Here is an 18789-nt window from a genome sequence, read left to right as displayed (position 1 = left end):
TCCACTCATCTCACCACACATCTTCTCTCTCTCCTACGCATTAGAAGAGCTTCTCTCTCTCACACGTGTGGCTGAAGAAGGAGGACGCAGATCAGGTTTAGGGCAGCGTTTACTTAGGACTGAACGTGAAGGACGCAGATCTGTTTTATGCATGCGTTGACCAGCATAGAGGAAGGTTTGACTGCATTCTTGGGTTGGGCAGCCTCTCCTAGGCTAGCCGCATTGGTGGGCAGCAAAACGCTGGCCTGTTTGATCAAGAATTTGACCAGCGTTGACTGGTTAGGGCTGACCGCACAGCTGCAATGCATTGACTACTATTTGACCACTTTTGTGGATTGTTTTGGGTTGCTTACTATTGCTGTTGGAGGCTGAGTTCTCCTAGGTTGACTTGAGGTCAAATTGGAGCTGTTTTGACCAGCTTTGACTTTGCTGGTTGCTGTTGTATTACTGCTGATATAAAATCACATATTTGTGATATTGTACTATCTCTCTCTCTCTGTTGAATTATTGAAGAATATAGAAGAATTGATCAAAGGGTTCCCTGCATTCGTGTTTGTCCCTGGCTAGCCGCCACATCTTGTGTCTCCGGACTTGGCTTGTCTTCTGTCAATTTTATTTATGTTTTATCAACATTTTACTTATATGTTAATGTGATTGCTATACTGAGAATTGACATTGGGCTAATAAGAAGAAAAAGAAGTAAATTGCTCTAAGCATACAACATACCATAATTTAACATGTACTCAAGAAGAGACAAGGATGATGAAGAGAGACATGCCTTCAAATAGGAATGATCCTACTGCATTCTCCACTCATGCTAAAAGAGACAACAATGTAGGTTCAAAGAAGCAATGTCAAGGAAGACTGAGATTCAAAGATGGAAGGAAATGAAGATGCTTCATTTGTAACATGTTTGGCCACTATGCTAGGGAGTGTCCTAATAGAAGGGATACACCTCGGGATGATGACAACAACTACCACAACAATTTCCGGGGCAACAACAAAGGAAAAAGGAATGCTCCCGCTACTCAACATGGAAATAGTCGACCTCCCAAAAGATCAAGAAATTCCAGGTATGATGAATTTCATGTTGTAGATAACAAGCAAAAATAATTTTATCTTATATCTGCCCTCTCAACTGCTTCCCCTCCGATACCTTGGGAAATTGGTTGACTGATAGTGGTGCCTCAAGGCACTTCATTGGGTATAAGGAAGCTCTTTCAAATCTGGTAGAAAAGGATACAAATTTGGAAATCATTCTTGGAGACAATGCCACCTATCTCGTGAAGGGAGTTGGGAATGTTACTCTTCAATTGAATCAAGGTAACACCATTCATCTATAAGAAGTACTATATGTACCCGATCTAAAGAAGAACCTGGTATCTATCTTGGAGATGGAAGACAAAGGATTCAATGTGGCATTCATTAATGGAAAGGTACGTATTTGGAAAAGAAATTTCAAAGAAGCATTTACTCTTGGATTCAAGGTTGATAGCCTATATCAAGTTGGAGGGAGTCCATTAGGAGCTATGTCTTGCGACACATCTCTTCAATCCGAATTATGGCACCAAAGGTTTGCTCATCTGCATTATAAGGTTGTACCTGATGCAAGGAAGATGGTGGCAGGTATGCCCGAATTTAAAGTAGAACATGAAGGTGATTGTCAGGGATGTGCCGAAGGAAAACTTACAAGGGAACCATTCCCCTCAAGTGATAGCAAGACTACTGACAGTTTGCAATTGGTTCATTCTGATCTATCTGGTATGTTGCTCGTGATATATTTGGGAGGATACTTATATTATGCTATCTTTGTGGATGACTTCTCTCGCAAAACTTGGATTTATTTCTTGAAGAAGAAGGATGGAGTGTTCACATGGTTCCGTTCTTTGAAAGCCTTGGTTGAAAATCAAACAGGGAAGAAGATCACAATATCGAGGACCAATAATGGAACTGAGTATGAATCAAATGAATTCAATGACTATTGTAGAGAAGTTGGCATTAAGAGGGAGACTACTACTGCATATACTCTTGAGCAAAATGTGTTGCCGAAAGGAAGAATCGTTCCATTATAGAAGCCACTCGTGCCATGCTTCATGATCAAAGCCTTCTGAAGTTCCTATGGGGAGAAGTTGCCAACACTGCCATGTACGTTCAAAATAGATTTCCTCATCAAGTGTTGGACTCCAAAACTCCCAAAGAAGTTTTCACTGGTAAGAAACCTGATGTTTCTCATTTTAGAAACTAGGACCAAACTCCACCTTGGACAACTCATATCATGGAGCTGATATTTTTATTGGATTCCTCTTTTCGAGAGGTGTAGGATTGATCTAAAGATCATCTCATTATGACAAGTTTAAATGGAATTATGAATTTATTTCTTCTATGGACAAATTGTCAAGGTCGGACAGCAATCTAATGTAGGCTCAAGAAGCCCAAAAGTCATGTCTCTTCACCCTCAACGTTGCATATAAATAGGAGCATCTACCTCATTTGGACATTCATCATCTCACACATATCTCTCTCTCTCCTCATCTGATTGGGTCATATGAATTTCAGGGCAGCCTTCTTCTCGTCCACATGTGTGAAGGGTTGACTGCGTTTTCTATTTTCCTGCATTGACCAAGTTGTAGCAAGTTTGACCAGCATTGACCGGGCAGCATTTGACCTTGTTTGACTGTGTTTTTCTTGGGAGAATTTCTGTTTGGGCAGGTCGCATTCTTTGGCACAGATTTCGAGGATTTCTGGGCAGGTTGACCAGCGTTGACCGCAGGTTTGACTGTGCGTTGACCAAGTTTGACTGATTTCTTCAGGACTGTTTTGGGCTGATTTGGACTGTTTTTGGAGGCTGAATTGACTGGGTTTGACCAAGCTGATTTGGAGGAGTAATTCTGCTGATTTGACCAGCGTTGACTTTTTGGTTAGGGCATCCTGTTGACTGCAGTTTGACTGGACAGATTTGACTGTGTTTGGGCAAGGAAATTTTATATAATGTACTCTCTCTCTCTCTCTGCTGAATTTTTGAAGAATAATAAGAAGATTTGATCAAAGCGTTTTCCCCATCCACCAAATATTGTGTCCTCATGTCTTGGCTTGCCTTCTGCGTATTGTTTATGTTCTATCTGCATTTACTATGAATGTTAATGTGATTGCTAATCTGGAAATTGACATTGGGCTAATAAGAAAAATTGAAGTAAATTGCTCTTAAGCATAGAACATACCATTGTTATTTAAAAATTAACAATATATCATCAATGCACAGGGCTTTGTTTGGGAGCAGCAGTGATTACGTATTGCATAACACCATTTGCCCAGTGGCAATTATTCGACAACCTGAGTTGCCTCAGATGCATGATCCCTTGACATCAGTAGGAGTATCCAGAAAGATAGTCGTTGCAATAGATCGATCTGCACAGGTATGATTATGGAATGCTTTTGGCAGCCATGTTAACCTTTTTTCACTGCATCAGTGTGATTATCTTATTGTCATTCATTAATTTGCTTGTCTTAGAACCATTTCATTATGAGAAGTCAATTTTAAATTACAATCAGCATAATTTTGGAATAATCCAGAGGACTGTTTCTATTATTGACTACATGCAACTGTTTTCTGCAGGCATTTCAGGCTTTTAAATGGGCCCTTCACAATTTCTGCAGAGAATCAGATAAAGTAATTGTATATCATGTGCATCATCCAACTACGCTTCCAGTTACTGCTGTGGGAACAGGTTGGTTTTGGTTGCATTATGTTTTATATAGCTAACACTGAGTATCCCTAAAATTATAATTTGTTTGTGAAATATCCGTGTCTGGTCTTAAATCACTTATTATGGCTTCATGAAGCAAATATGTTTTTGTCATTTTCGTGGCAACCATTAACCATATTTTGTTATTGGCCAAACTTATTTTAGGGTTTCTTTTTATATAAATGAGAAATGAGAAGGATGTCCTTTATTTGATTTTTAGAACTGATTCACATGTTTCATATATGATGTGAGCTTCTATCAGGAGAATTTGGCATGGAAGAAGTTTATATGCCAGCTGATCTTACAGAAAAGGATGACGTTCAAGCACTAAATGATAGCGAGCATTTAGTTGAGAAATATATGCAATATGCTACAAAAGAGACAAAGGTAATTGAAGAATTTATGCTGGAACCAGATATAGGTGTGAAGTATATGTTCATCTCTGAGGTTCTTTTAAGTTAAAAGAAAAATGTCTGTTGAATAGTGCGTTTACCGTTTTGTTGATAAAATGCTGGCTAACTTTCCCCAAGGGATTGGGGGAATACAGAGACTTGTTACTTATTCCATTTTAAATCTCAGGGTGTAGATAAATGTTCTTTTCTATCCTTGCAAATGCTTCTGTAGAAAATTAGAAGTATCTGAACTCTCCGTGTGAATTTGCATTGTAAGATCAGCGATAGATAAAAGGACTTGTTGGCCTGTACGTATGCAGCAGTTCGTTGTCCATTCTGAGTATCTAAAGGCCATTTATTATCTGTTAGCTACCAAATCCACGCGAGATTGTATTTGCATGCTGCAAAGTTATATTGACTTTTTCTGTAATCAGTGGGCAATTTGAAATTTACTCCAAAACGTGATTTTAGGTTCCATGTATCTTATTTCAGAAAATGCAAAATCTAACTTCGGTTTTAAATGAGGAAGAGGTTTTTGTGTATATACAGATACAGCAAGTACAGAAATGTGCTTCTCTTTACGATGTGCAAGGTGTTTGTGTAAATATTTATATGTTGTGTAGGCGTTAAGGAAACTGTTTGGATTTATGAAGGCTTCCTGGTAGTGGTTAGTACTAAAAAATGAAAAAAAAAAACTTGTCTGTTTTCCATTGCAGTACTAGGACAAAATGTGTTGATCAGAACGATCATTTTTGGAGGGAAGTTTTGGACAAGTTTGTATAGACAAGTTCAGTACTTTTTGGCTGCATGTGAACTGTTTGTCAACTATTTTTTGGTTTCCAACCACTTATGGACCATGGTCACAACATCGTTTGGATTTGGGAGACCATTTTGAAATATATTGTAGTGGTTTCAGGACATTGCAGATGGGCTTATGAACTTAAGAAAAACATTACTTATGAAATCATGCCATGGCCCATCTTTCTCATATTATTAAATATATGTCTATGTACATAAAAGAATGTTGAATGAATTAATTCAGAATGAGCAAACAGCTCAATGATAATACAGAGATATTTACAATAATAGAAACATCAGGTTTCTATGTAGAATATGGAAACAATCAGTTTCATCTAAGAAACTGCTAAAAGAATAAAAATAGCAACAGCTAAAAGAATGAGCATTAAATACTAAATATAAATATTCTAATACCCTCCCTTAATGCTCAATCTATTTACAACACCAATAGACCCTCGGAATTTTACAAATTTATCAGGACCAAGAGGCTTGGTGAAAATGTCGGCGGGCTGCTCTGTTGTGGGAACATATTGCAACTGAACTGAGCCGTCTTCAACCAGCTGGCGAATGTAGTGGCAATGAGTTTCCACATGCTTTGTTCGTTCATGAAAGACTGGATTCTTGGCAAGTTTGAGCACTCCCTGATTATCACAAAACAAAGAAGTAGGCCCTGTCTGGAAAACATGCATATCTGCAAGCATACGTCGAAGCCAAACTGCCTCACAGGATGCCTTAACTGCTCCCCGATACTCTGCTTCTGTTGAGGAGAGAGCCACTGCCTGTTGCTTCTTACTAGTCCAAGTAACAGCACCAGATCCTAGACTAAACACATACCCAGCTGTAGATTTACGGTCATCAACCGAACCTGCCCAGTCAGAGTCAGTGTAGCCACTGAGAATAGGATTGGAACTGCGAGTATATAAGAGGCCATAATCAGAAGTACCACGCACATATCGTAGCACCCGCTTTGCTGCTATCCAATGATCAGCTTTAGGAGCTAACATGAAGCGGGAAATGTAGCTTACTGCAAAACTGATGTCAGGTCTGGTAGCAGTAAGATAGATGAGACTGCCCGCTAATTGCCTGAATAAAGTTTCATCCACAAGGGGAGAGGGTGACTGTGCTGAAAGTTTGAGCCCTGGTTCCATAGGAGTCGTGGCCGGTTTGCAATCCTGCATTCTGAACCTTTCCACAAGATTTTTGGCATACTTGGACTGAGAGAGAAAGATCTGATTTTCAGTCTGCCAAACTTCAACCCCCAGACAGTAATGAAGAAGTCCCAAGTCTGTCATCTCAAAAGTTCTGCATAGATCTTGTTTGATCCCATGGATCAAATGTGCAGAGCTGTCAGTAATGATAAGGTCATCCACATAGACAACCACAAACAAGATATCATCACCAGTATGCTTGATATACAGGTTTGCATCAGATGGGCTCCGCTGAAAACCCTGATCTGTCAGGTACTGATCAATTTTCATGTACCAAGCCCGAGGAGCTTGTTTCAATCCATAGATTGCTTTAGCTAACCGACACACTTTCTGTTCTTGACCAGCAACCTTGAATCCTGGAGGCTGCGTCATGTAGACTTCTTCTTGGAGATCACCATTTAGGAAAGCACTCTTTACATCCATCTGATGAACTTTCCAATTGAACTGAGCTGCTAGGGCAAGCACAAGCCTTATGGTACTCATCTTGGCTGTAGGAGCAAAAGTCTCCTCATAGTCGATGCCTTCCTTCTGTGAGAACCCTCGAGCCACAAGACGAGCTTTATACTTGTCTATGGTTCCATCAGCTTTGTATTTCACTTTATACACCCATTTGCAGCCTATGGGCTTTTTTTCGGCAGGAAGATCAGAAAGTGTCCAGGTGTGATTCTTCTGAAGACTCTGGAATTCGGCTTCCATAGCCTGTTCCCACTCAGATGTACCCTTAGCCTCTGAATAGGTTTGAGGCTCAAAAATACTGTGTAGGTTAGCCATAAGAGCAAAATTGACTGTAGGTTGTTGTCTGTTCTTATGTCTAGAAGTTCTACCTTCAAGGAGCTCATCATCCCGGAGATCACCAATGGTTTTAGCCCACCATTTAGGCCGAAGAGTAGAAGAACCAATATCAGGAGGAGGTGGAGAAGACTCAAGAGCAATAGGGGTAGCAAGGGGAGGGTTATTTTCTGGAGGAAGCTCAGATAGAGTATTATCAAATACTGATGCTACATCATCCCTCCCATCAGGTGGACCGACCGGAAGAAGAACACTGTGAGGCTGATCCTCAGAACACTGCTCAGAAGAAGAAGACTGAAAGAATCCTCTGTCTTCATCAAATACTACATCTCGACTGAAGCTAAGACAACCAGTGGCTATATCTATCAGCCTATAGGCCTTGTGATGATCACTGTAACCTGTCATCATGAGTTTCTGGCTTTTGGAGTCCAACTTAGAGCGCTTAGCAGGTGGAATCCAAACATATGCAACTGAGCCAAATACTTTGAGGTGACTGATCTTAGGCTTACGACCAGACCAAACTTCTTCAGGAGTCTTCCCTTTAACAGCCTGAGTAGGTGATCAGTTAAGAAGGTAAACAGCAGTAAATAGTAAATACTGCTTCAACCCAGAATTTATTTGGAACACTCCTGTGTTGTAACATGGAACGAGCCATTTCAACAACCGTGCGGTTGCGACGCTCAACAACACTGTTCTGCTGGGGAGTGTAAGGTGTGGTTAATTGACGTTTGATGCCATGAATATCACAGAAGTTGGCAAAAGCTGAGGAACAAAATTCCCCCCCATTGTCGGTCCTAAGGGTCATGATATTACAACCAGATTCTTTTTCAACTAAGGTTTTAAACTTCTGAAAGGTACTAAGAGCATCAGATTTATTTTTTAAAAAATACACCCACATCTTTCTACTGAAATCATCTACAATAAGTAAAAAATATTTGCAAGCAGTGATAGAAGCTGTATTCATAGGACCACAAATATCAGCATGAAGTAACTGAAGTACCTTAGATGCGCGCCAAGATTCTCCATCTTTGAATGAAGACCGATGTTGCTTTCCCGCTTGACAGGCGCTGCATACCGCCAACTGCTGAGTCTGAATATCAGGTAATCCTGACACAAGTCCCTCTCGAGAGAGCTGAGAGAGATACTGCATATTTAGATGCCCATATCGCTGATGCCATAGAGTGCTGATGGGAGAGACACGTGCTGCTAGAGCCACTTCTGGAGAGTCACCGGTGTCAAGTAGCCTGTATAGACCATGGTCCTCTAGGCCAACAGCAACTGTTAGACTGGTCTCCCTGTCAATGATGGAGCACTTGTGTGCACTGAACACAACATCAAGCTAAGGAGAATTCCTCATAATCTGGCTGACAGATAGCAGATTAATTTCCATACCAGGAACATAGTATACATTCAGAAATATGAGTGTGCGTCCACCAGACTGAATTTGAACTGTACCCCTGCCAGCTACAGTGTACTTTTCACCTCCACCAAATACCACGGAATCACTGAAAGGTGAGAAGTCAATAAACCAGTCACGCCTGTGAGAGAAGTGGCGTGATGCACCAGAATCAATGTACCATGCAGAGGAAGGAACATGTTCTGAAGACCTTTTAGCCATAAAGGCGTAAAAGGCAGAATCTGTCTGCTCGGAATGTTCTGCAACATTTGCTGTCTGATGTGGCCCTCCCTATTTCTTCTATTCAGAAGCAATCCTCTGTCGGCAATCTTTCTTCATGTGACCGAACCTGTGACAGTAATTACACTGCACACTTTTCTTCCTAGCAGGATCAAAAGGCTGAGAAGAGCCTTTCTGCTGAAAGGACTGAGAGGACTGGTATTTTGCAGCAAATGCATTTTCCGAGGGCACTGATGAAGCACCACTACCAAACTGCTGTTTCCACCGATCCTGCTGCAGAAGTTTGGTACATAAATCTGGAAACTTCAGATCAACATTTGTGGTCGTAATGTTGAGTGTTTCTATGAAGTGTTCATAAGATTTCAGTAGACTTTTCAGAGTAATGACTACCATATCTTCTTCCTTCATGGTCCGACCAATGGCTTCGAGCTGATCTCGAATGTCTTTAATTTTGTTGAGATGTTCCTGTAAAGACATATGTTCATCCATCATGATGGAGAACAACTGATTTTTGAGAAAAAATGCTCTGCTTTTGTCAGATGTCTCGTGCAGTTCTTTCAACTGTTGCCAGATTTCGGCAGCTGTCTTGCCAGAAGGAATCTGTGGTAACTGATCATCAGCGACAGAGAGCTTGAGAAGCATAACAGCCTCTCGATTTCGATCATCAAATTTTTCTTGATCGGTACCAGCTGTACCGGGACGAGGCTCTTTGCCCAAAATGAGCTGATCAAGACGCCTGTATTCAAAAATGGTTAGCATTCTTTGTTTCCAAATGTTATAGTTGCTTCCATTAAAGCGTTGATTTCCTTCTAACATCAGATTGGTGAGCGTGGCCATTTTCCCGTTTCTCAAGACACGAAACACAACAAAGGACTCTGGCACGAATTTCAATGCAGATGCCGGCTGATCCGGACAAAATTTGGACAGATGCTGGAAACAAATTTCAAATCTGCTGAAAAAATGAAGTACAGAAAACTTCTGAAAATTTTGAAAATACAAGCTGCTGTCCGATTAAATCTGAAATACCGGCTGTTTGCAGTATGGATGCTCTCTATGGTTTCCGCTGCCTTTACTAATCCAAAGTCACCTCTTTCGGACCAAGAAATGTTGAACCGATAGCTGAAGAGGCTGACTGTTGCATAAAAAAACAAATTTTGCCGACTGTTACTGCTGGAGAAAGCCGCTGTCACAAATACATCGATGGTGCAACGCCACTAAAGGGAGAGACTGCCGCAAAACGCACACCAGGAATGATTACGTGGTTTGTAATCGGATTTGTGGTAGCCGCCGAAAATGACCCACGATATTAAACAAAACACTGATAGCAAACCCCTCCGTGTACAGAATTCTGAGATAGTCAACGGGATCACACGTTACGTAATTCGTAGATTTTGGAGCAAACAAATAATTCGAAAGGGTTTCAGGGTCCCGATCCCGTCCATGGTGCGTGCTTTTATACGTGCTGCCACGATCTTGACATCCAATTTCAAACCTTTGGCTGCCTCCAACCACACATGCTAATGCGATTAAACTGTCACATTCAATCGAGTAGGGTTTCGATTCTTGCAAAGCATGAAGCTGGTCTGGAATGACTTCCCCGTCGCCTCTGATCTTCCGTACGTGCTGCGTTGTGCGTGCACGAGAAAACCGGCCACGATCCCGTCCAATTTATGAAGCGTTTATCACGGTGAGCAGAGACACAGAAAAATATGACAGAGAAAACGACAGAGAATACAAATTTAAATGAGGGATTTAAAATGAAGAATACGACAGTAGCTCAAAGAAAGAATCCAAAAGCAGAATCCATTTCTGTATCGAGATAGACGACTGTAAGCATTTATCACAGTGAGCAAAGCCGAGGCTAAGACTCAGTGAAGGCTACCTGGCTTACAGAGGGCTCGACCTTAGAAAGGAATGAAAGAAAGGACTCAAGAAATTAGAATGCAGAGAGAACAACTGTTCAGGAAATTAGGGCTCTGATACCATAAAAGAATGTTGAATGAATTAATTCAGAATGAGCAAACAGCTCAATGATAATACAGAGATATTTACAATAATAGAAACATCAGGTTTCTATGTAGAATATGGAAACAATCAGTTTCATCTAAGAAACTGCTAAAAGAATAAAAATAGCAACAGCTAAAAGAATGAGCATTAAATACTAAATAGAAATATTCTAATAGTACATGTGCTCTGTCTGTATATGCATATTACATACTTGTATATTTAACTGAACTAATTTAAATATTAATTAAAAATGTGCTATATATGTATGTGTGTATTACATAATTGTATATTTAACGATTTCATTTAAATATTAATTACCACTAGTGGCCATAATTGGATTATGGAATTGGCAAACGTACAAAATTGAGTTAACATTGGCAGTGCTGAAGCATCTCCGAGAGAAATGCAAAGGAAATAAAAGAGCACATACAGAGCACCCAAAAGAAATACAATTAAATTGTAGGAACTGTTGAAAAGTGTAACTAAGTTCGGTCGTCATAATGACATGTAATCGTGATTTTTGTAAATGATGAAAAGAAGAAAAATAAAATTATTGTAATGCTTGCTCCATGGGTTTCACGAGCAAGAGATTTTATTTTTAGATGGCTTCCATTGTGAGCCTTTAGGATTTGTCAAAAAGAGTCAATGTCATGTATGAAGAACCCTGCTTGGGCATATTACAAATGTATATGAGTATAGAATTGTCTAGAAACCCTCCAAAGGCAAGCACAAGTTCTCCTCTTCAAGTCGGCCTCAAGAAGAATTAGAAGATCTCATGTCGGCTTCACCTAAATAGAGATGCAACTGTTCGAATAACACATGTTGGCTCATTTACTATGGATGCACCACTATATATACAAAGCTGGGATTTTCGACATTTCACCATCTCAGAAGTTCGCAATTTCAGAGGGAATAATTTCGGTGATGCAACAGAACAGTAGCTCGGATCTCAGAGATAAATTTGGTGGCAATCACAGTGGTAAGTTTGGATCTCAGTAAGACAGTTTCCGTGCAATCTCAGAAAGGATGTTTCGGTGTAATCACAGTGAGAAGTTCGGTGTTGAGAGAAGACTACAGTTCGGCGTTGAGAGAAGACTACAGTTCGGTGATCTGAGAAGACCACAGGTTCGGTGCAATTTCTGTTTAGATAAAGGGGTCTCGGTGCTAAAACAGAAAGAAGGATCCAATGCTAACTTCACTCAAGTCACAATATCGGTGATATCACAGTTTGGATATTATTACAGTTCATGAAGTCTCGATGCTCCTACAAAGTGATAAGATCTTGGTAATGAAGATCTGAGTGCAATGATGAGGTTTTGATGATATTATAGTGATGTATTTCAGTGCTATTGCATTGCTATCACAGTGAATGTCTCAGTAATGTAGCCTCAATGCTAAGAAGGTCGAAGTGGAAGAGCAATCAAGAAGAGGAAAAGAGTAGAAGGTTGATAGTCAAGTGAACTAGTGTCTTGGTCTTGGAGTGGCAAATAAGTCAAGTGTGTTGGTCTTGGTATTCGTCAATTGGAAACTCTATAGGAAGAATTGGTGCGGGTTTTCCTCTCAAAGAGTGAGAGGTTTTGGCCCTGGCTCATAGCCTACATTTTGTGTCTCTTGTCTATCTTGTTTATGCATTGGTAGTTGTTTGATGAAGAAGAACAATAATAATTTAAGTAAGAAGAAGATCCTAATATGAAGAAATGAAAAAAACTCACAAGCAGTTACTAATTAAAGAGAAATCACCTAATACTTGATGCCCTAAATTTCTCAACATCGTATCGGAGCTAAGGTGACAAAGTCTAGAAAAAAGGCATCTAATCAAAGAGACACTCGAGGATTGAGTTTCAAGAAAGGCATCAAAGCAAGTCGAAGGATATCAAAGTGAAGTCGAGATCTGCATCGAAGTATCAAACCCTAGATCGAAGAAGAAGTCTACACCAACGAAACTTTTGGATCCTCTAGTCATCATCAAAAGACCACAAAGACCCTCATCAAGTTGAAGAGATCTACAAAGCAAGGTAGCCCAAAGTATAAGAGAAGCACTTCAAGGACAAAGATCCATCATCAGCACAATTTGCCTTTCGTTCCATTGCATTCTGACAACTTTAAAAAATCAGCATTATTATTGGGCATAACTTAATAAATTATGCTCGAGGTGGCATTCCAAGGAGATTAATTGATGGAACACCTCAGTGTAATAGCTCGTTGGAATCGGAACGAGAAGATCTACATGATGGGACTTTTGGATGTGAGTTTCAGTGACCTGAGGAGTCATGGTGGCCAAATTACCCTTTTTTGCATTAAAAATAATATTTTAATTAAAATAAAAGAGGGAAAGGTGCTCCATGATTAAAAGAGGAGGAGACCATTGGGGGACATCTTGGATTGAGTATTGTTTCTTGTATGAGAGGTTGAGAAACTGGTTCTCTACTCCATTGATAGCTCCAGGACGAACACCCTCGGGTGATTTAGAGAGATTGGGCGAGCACCCATCTCCCCTTGGTGGATTCGTTTAGAATCCATAGGTTTAGTGATTGTTTTTCTGTTTCAGTTTGGAGACCTGAGGGTCATTCCCAGCTATTGTATTGGCATACATCTATATATAATAAAGTTGGATTTTGGTTGCTCCATTTCTCATTGTTCCTCATGTTGTGATTTTTAATGAGATTTTGTGCAATTTATAGATTTATGATTTGGGTTTTACATGGCAATATTATGGAAAATGCATGATAGTTTTATATGAAGTGTCTGTTCAAAGAGTAGCTTGGACTAATGGATGTGACCCCTCCTGATAAGGGGCTTCATTGATCGAGAACTTGAGCATAGCTCTTCCCCCTTGGTTGAGCTCTCAATGTGGGGATGGAGCGTTGAGGGCTCCTGGGATTGAGGGATCTTTGGACAATAGGGTATCTCCCCTATTTGTTACCCATAGGGTGTGTGTGATCCTTGTCCTTTTTGACAAGTTGGGTATTCCCCCTATCTTGGTCTATGTAGAGTATACCCCAGTTGACATCATACCCACAAGTCGGGCTTGTTGGGATTGTCCATTGTCTGGCCAATGGGTTGAGGAGGCTTGGGGGTGTGATCCTTACCTTTGGTAAGTTGGATATCTCACCCAAGCTCGGATTACGATGTAGGTGTTCTACCACGACTCTTGAGGGTCATTGTTGGGAAGATCGGTAGGCAATAGGATGGATGTGATCCTTACCTCCTATATAGCTAGTGGTATCTCGCCCATTGATTGCATCATGGGATGGTTGTGATCCTTGCTTGGTAAGTTGTATCTCGCCTATTGCTCGATGAGATGACTTAGGGTGAGAGTGTCCCATAGGACCTTCCTCATTGTCTAGAGAGGGTGGTAGCTGAAGCTCCCCTATGATTCTTCTTCTTTAGGTTCAAGAATGATTCAATAGATAGAGTTGAGCAAAGATGGGACATGATTTGATGACAGGATACTTATGATGATTACATTATGTAGTTGGAATTTCATCCTAGTTGAGAGGGAGTGTTAATTTGGCAGTTCAGAGACAAATTCCAATCATGGGACTAGATTCCTCTTTCCGAGAGGACCAATTTTGACCTTTGAAGCACTGGATTTGGACAAGGGAAAGTGTATTTTTTAAGTGAAGCCCACAATGTCACATTTGATTAGGTCGACCCTAAAAGGAAATTGGACACCCTTGGAAGCCTATAAATACAAGTAAAGTGACTCTCATTTGGACATCATCATCAAGTATCTTCTTCTAATCTCTTTTTTGGATTGGTTCGCATAGGTCTGAGGTGAGTTCACGAAATTTGGTTTGTACAGGTTCGAAATTGCAGGGTCTGTAGCTCGCACATGTGATTAGGGCTTTTGGTTACCAGTCGTAAGGTTGACACACAAATTTTTGGGCTGTAATTGCATGCATAGGCCTATCCGTGCGTCTGAAAAGCTTCCGCCGCATGCATGACTCTCCCTCCGTGTGGCTGGGACTTATGGTTTCACTTTTACAGGTGACCGCAGATTAGGAAAGTTAACTCTGATCAGTATTGTTGCTGGGATCATATTTTTGGATATTGTTTGATGGAATTTTTAATGGATAGTTTTGTATTGGCTCATTGTGCTCTTTGTTGAACATTTTATGACAATCTAATAGAAGAAGAATTTCAAAGGGTTTTCCCCATTGTGGGGTTTTTTCCTTGTCTTTGATGAAATCAGTGTCTCTTGTTGATGTGTTGATTGTCTTTGTGTCATGTCCCTTCTCAAAGACATTAGTAACAGGGTGCTGCTACACAATTTTGCACATTTTTGACTAAGGAAGAGGACCCCACACTTTCGACTTAGGGACTTAGGGGGCCAAATGGACTTTATTTAGCAGTGAGTGAAATGTGAGGGCTACCCACATGGGAATTCGAATTATCCATTCGATATGCTTGGAGGGAAAATCGAATAGGTGGAAAGAGGGACCCACATGAGGCTAAGGAGGCCCAAGGAGTTATAACGAGAGATCATCCCTCATTTTGGTTTCATCTTTGACATTTTGCAAACAACTACTCATCTGTTCACTCTGCTGTTTAGCGAGTCTACCGACTGTTTAGCCACGAGTCTCTCAAGCAGGAGATTCAACCTCTACTTCGGGGGACCGTACGTGCTCGCCCTAGGGAGGTTGTTCCACAAGAGTTTTCAAGAGTTCCGGGGCAGTGATATCAATAGCCAGCGCAGAGCAAGGAGTGTGTATTTCTGGGCAGCCAAGAAACACGCAGAGGGAGATTGATGCCAGTAGAGATCATATTGCTTGTCGGGGAGTTGAGGTAGTAGCACTAGGCTAGCATTTTTGTTGGGTTTTACAGCCATCTGAGCCAACGTTCCAGCAATTCAAACTGCTGGGATGAGGGACAACGCAGAGGCCACTCAGCAGATTTTCGTGGTGCTTGGGAGCAGTTGATTTGGGCCAAGAGCTCATTCGGGAAGTCAGGGGTTGGATAGCAGGGGTGAAGTCAGCATTTTGGAGGAGTTTTTAGGTGGATTTACAGGCAGTTCCAGCAGGATGGGTTTTGTAGCTACAATTGAGGTGAGGCTCCAAGGGGGTCGAAAATCAGAAGTCCAAACCAGCTAAAATCCCTTCTAGGCTTTTCTGGGTTTTGCCCAAGGAGTCCGGTGTTAAAAGAATATAAATTTTTGGGTAGTTTTAGTGCACGTTCCAGCCATTCAAACTTCAGTAGAGCAATAGTTTTTTGGGCAGCGCAACGCAGATTGGTGCAACAGCTGGGCAACCTTCAGCTTAGCCATTTTCCTACCTGGGTTTGGTCCTGCTTGTCCCTTGAGACAAGCCCAGATGCACCATTTCATCATCTGTTGTATTTGGCTTACAGAAATTAAATAATATGGCTCAGAAGTTCTCCATTTGCAGTTTTCTATGGGTGCTTGATGAATATTTCGTTTTTGCAATTCGCTGCATAGAATATTTGTCGTTATCACTTGTATTCCTATTTAGGATCATTACAGTGGTATCAGATCCTAGTTCTTGTCTCAGTTGTGGGGATTGTCTCCTATGAGAGAAGGGGACTAGCAGAACATCACCTACCAAAGACAAAGGTACAGGAGCAGAGAAAGGGAGTTAGAGATTACTCCAGATATGGAGGACAGGGGGAAAGCAGTAGCAGAAGAGGAGGAAATGGCAGAACCCAAGAGCAGGGAAGAGATGGCTTTCGATAGCCTTCTGAGGGCCCTGAGTGACTTGGCCAAGGGACAGAAAGACATGCTGGAAGAGATCAAGTCACAAAACAGAGAGAGGACCACACCTAGAGGGTTTCTGTGTGGGGAAACTTTTGGGGCCTCTCAGCCATTCGATCACCCCTCACCAGCAGCGCAGCGCCCTTCAGTCAGTGTGCCAACTCATGCTACACTACCTTTGTGCCAGTGGCACAAATCGAGCCTGCAAGGGAGGAAGACCCCCCTCAGATGGGAGATTACTTCAGAGAGTGGCAATCTATGGATGAAGACTTTAAAGAAGCCCTCTCCTTTAGAGATTACTGCAAGCTCAAGCAGAGTGAGAAGAACAAGGGGTATGGAGGACAAGGGACCCAGAACTACGAGCTGCAGAGAACCATAGGGAGGATGTATTTCCCTACTTTCGATGGCACTACCAAGTGCACGACCAGGGCTTGGGTTGAGAAGATGGACACCTACTTCCAACTCAACTGGATGACAAAGCAGGAAGCCATTAAGATGGCCACGCTGCACATGGAGGGGGAAGCCCATGATTGGTGGTTTCATGGCTTGACCACCCTAGGGCATGCCCACATAGTTTCTTATGAGGACTTCACCAGGAGGGTGGTGGAGCGATTTGATCAGAGGGATCCGGAGGCTCATTTCAGAGAGCTGACCCAACTGCACCAAACAGGCAACCCGGAGCAGTACTTCTCAGATTTTCTGCGGGTGTCAGTGATGGTCCCGGATCTATCTGAGGCAAGGAGGGTGTATACCTTCATTGAGGGCTTGCTTGAGCCCCTGCGTGGACTAGTGAAGTCACGCAGACCCTCCATGCTGCAGGAAGCAGTCTTGTGTGCCAGAGATCTGCAAGGGGCCATCCCCAAGACTAGAGCACCATTTCCTACACGGACCCCTTTCCCACAAAAGGGGCATGAGACTAGACCTCCACCTCAGAGGACCACACAGGGGAGGGGGCAGTTAGATGAGGAGACACGAAAGGACCTCCGGAGGAGGAAGCTATGCTTCACATGTAGAGAGCCCTGGGCACTAGGCCATCGGTGCACTACTGGGAGAGGACACTACATTGAGGTTTTCTTTTATAGTGACCAGGAGGACAAGGTGGAGCAGGATTGCGGTGGGGTAGATGGCGAGAGTCTGACAGACAGAGGACCACCACCACCATCTCCATAGGGTGGGGCATCCCTTGCCCCAACTGGGGGAGTTCTTGCTTCCTTATGCAGGATTACCAAATTTTTGACACTGAGGATCAGAGGCACTGTACAAAGATAGAGGGTGCCAGTGCTAGTGGATAGTGGGGCTACCCACAATTTCATAGATGCCCAGTTGGTCCAGAGGATGGGTGTCACCACAACAAAGTTCGAGGGCTTCTCATTCCTAGTACCAGGTGATCATACCATACAATGCACTAGATATGTTCCCTCCTTGACAATGGTTATGGGGAACTACTCGATGACAAACCATTTCTTTGTGGTCGATGTGCTAGACACCAACCTGGTGATGGGTGTCTAGTGGTTGTATTCCTTTGGGCGAGTCACAACAGATTGGAGGAAGCCAGAGATGGAGTTCATTGGCCCGGATGGCAAACTGGTGGTCTTGAGAGGCATGTAGTCTTATACACCTCAGAAAGTTTCGGCCCACAGGATGAGGGAAAATTTACGACATGGGGACATTGCGTGGGCAGTTGAGCTGAGGATCTGAGAGGCTGGGGGACAAGCTCAGCCACCACCGACAGACATGCAGGCCTTGCTGGACAGATACACAGTAGTGTTTGGGGACATTCAACCAGGGCAGCCACCAGACAATGGATTTGAGCACACTATTGAGTTGGAGCCGGGTGTGCAGGCAGTGATTACCACTCCTTACAGGCATCCCAAAGGCTATAAGGACGAGATAGAGAATGCCATCCAGGAGCTGCTAGCATTGGGCCATATCAGGCCAAGTTCCAGTCCTTTCGCTTCTTCAGTGGTGTTGGTGAAGAAGAAGGATGGAACCCTTCGGATGTGCATTGACTACCAGGTCCTCAACCGAAAGACACTGAAGAATCGGTACCCCATTCCCCGCATAGATGAGCTGATGGATGAGCTTAGAGGAGCCAAGTACTTCTCTAAGATTGATCTGCGTTTAGGGTACCACCAGATCAAGGTGAGGGATCAGGATATCCCTAAGACAACTTTTCGATGCCACTATGGGTACTTTGAGTTTCTGGTCATGCCATTTGGGCTGACCAATGCTCCGGCCACATTCCAGTCATGCATGAACCATGTCTTCCAGGGACAATTGAGGAGGTTCGTGCTAGTTTTCTTCAATGACATTCTGATTTACAGCCGGACATGGGAGGAGCACCTCCAACACCTGGAGGAGGTATTGCACATTCGGAGGAGCAGCAGTTTTATGCTAAGCTCTCCAAGTGCCAGTTTGGGTTGACAGAGATGCTCTACCTAGGGAATATCATTGGCGTTGATGGGGTGAAGGTCCACAAGGAGAAGATTTGGGCCATTCGTGATTG

The 18789-nt window shown here is 42.3% G+C and overlaps 1 protein-coding gene across 2 annotated transcripts in view; it reads left to right on the top strand.

Annotated features, from left to right (window-relative positions):
- Positions 1–18789, top strand: part of LOC149222364 (uncharacterized) — a 214265-nt gene that overhangs the window by 161901 nt on the left and 33575 nt on the right. For both annotated transcript variants that reach the window (XM_089385393.1, XM_089385394.1), the window contains exons 4-6: positions 3260–3413; positions 3614–3725; positions 4006–4130. In XM_089385393.1, coding sequence (XP_089241519.1) covers positions 3260–3413; positions 3614–3725; positions 4006–4130 — 391 coding nt within the window. The remainder of the gene's footprint in view (positions 1–3259; positions 3414–3613; positions 3726–4005; positions 4131–18789) is intronic.

This window comes from Pinus tabuliformis, chromosome Q (genome assembly GCF_031772625.1).
Source record: "Pinus tabuliformis cultivar Carrire ecotype Pingquan chromosome Q, CPIR1, whole genome shotgun sequence".
In the NCBI taxonomy this organism is placed as follows: domain Eukaryota; kingdom Viridiplantae; phylum Streptophyta; class Pinopsida; order Pinales; family Pinaceae; genus Pinus; species Pinus tabuliformis.
This window is presented reverse-complemented; position numbering and strand designations above follow the sequence as displayed.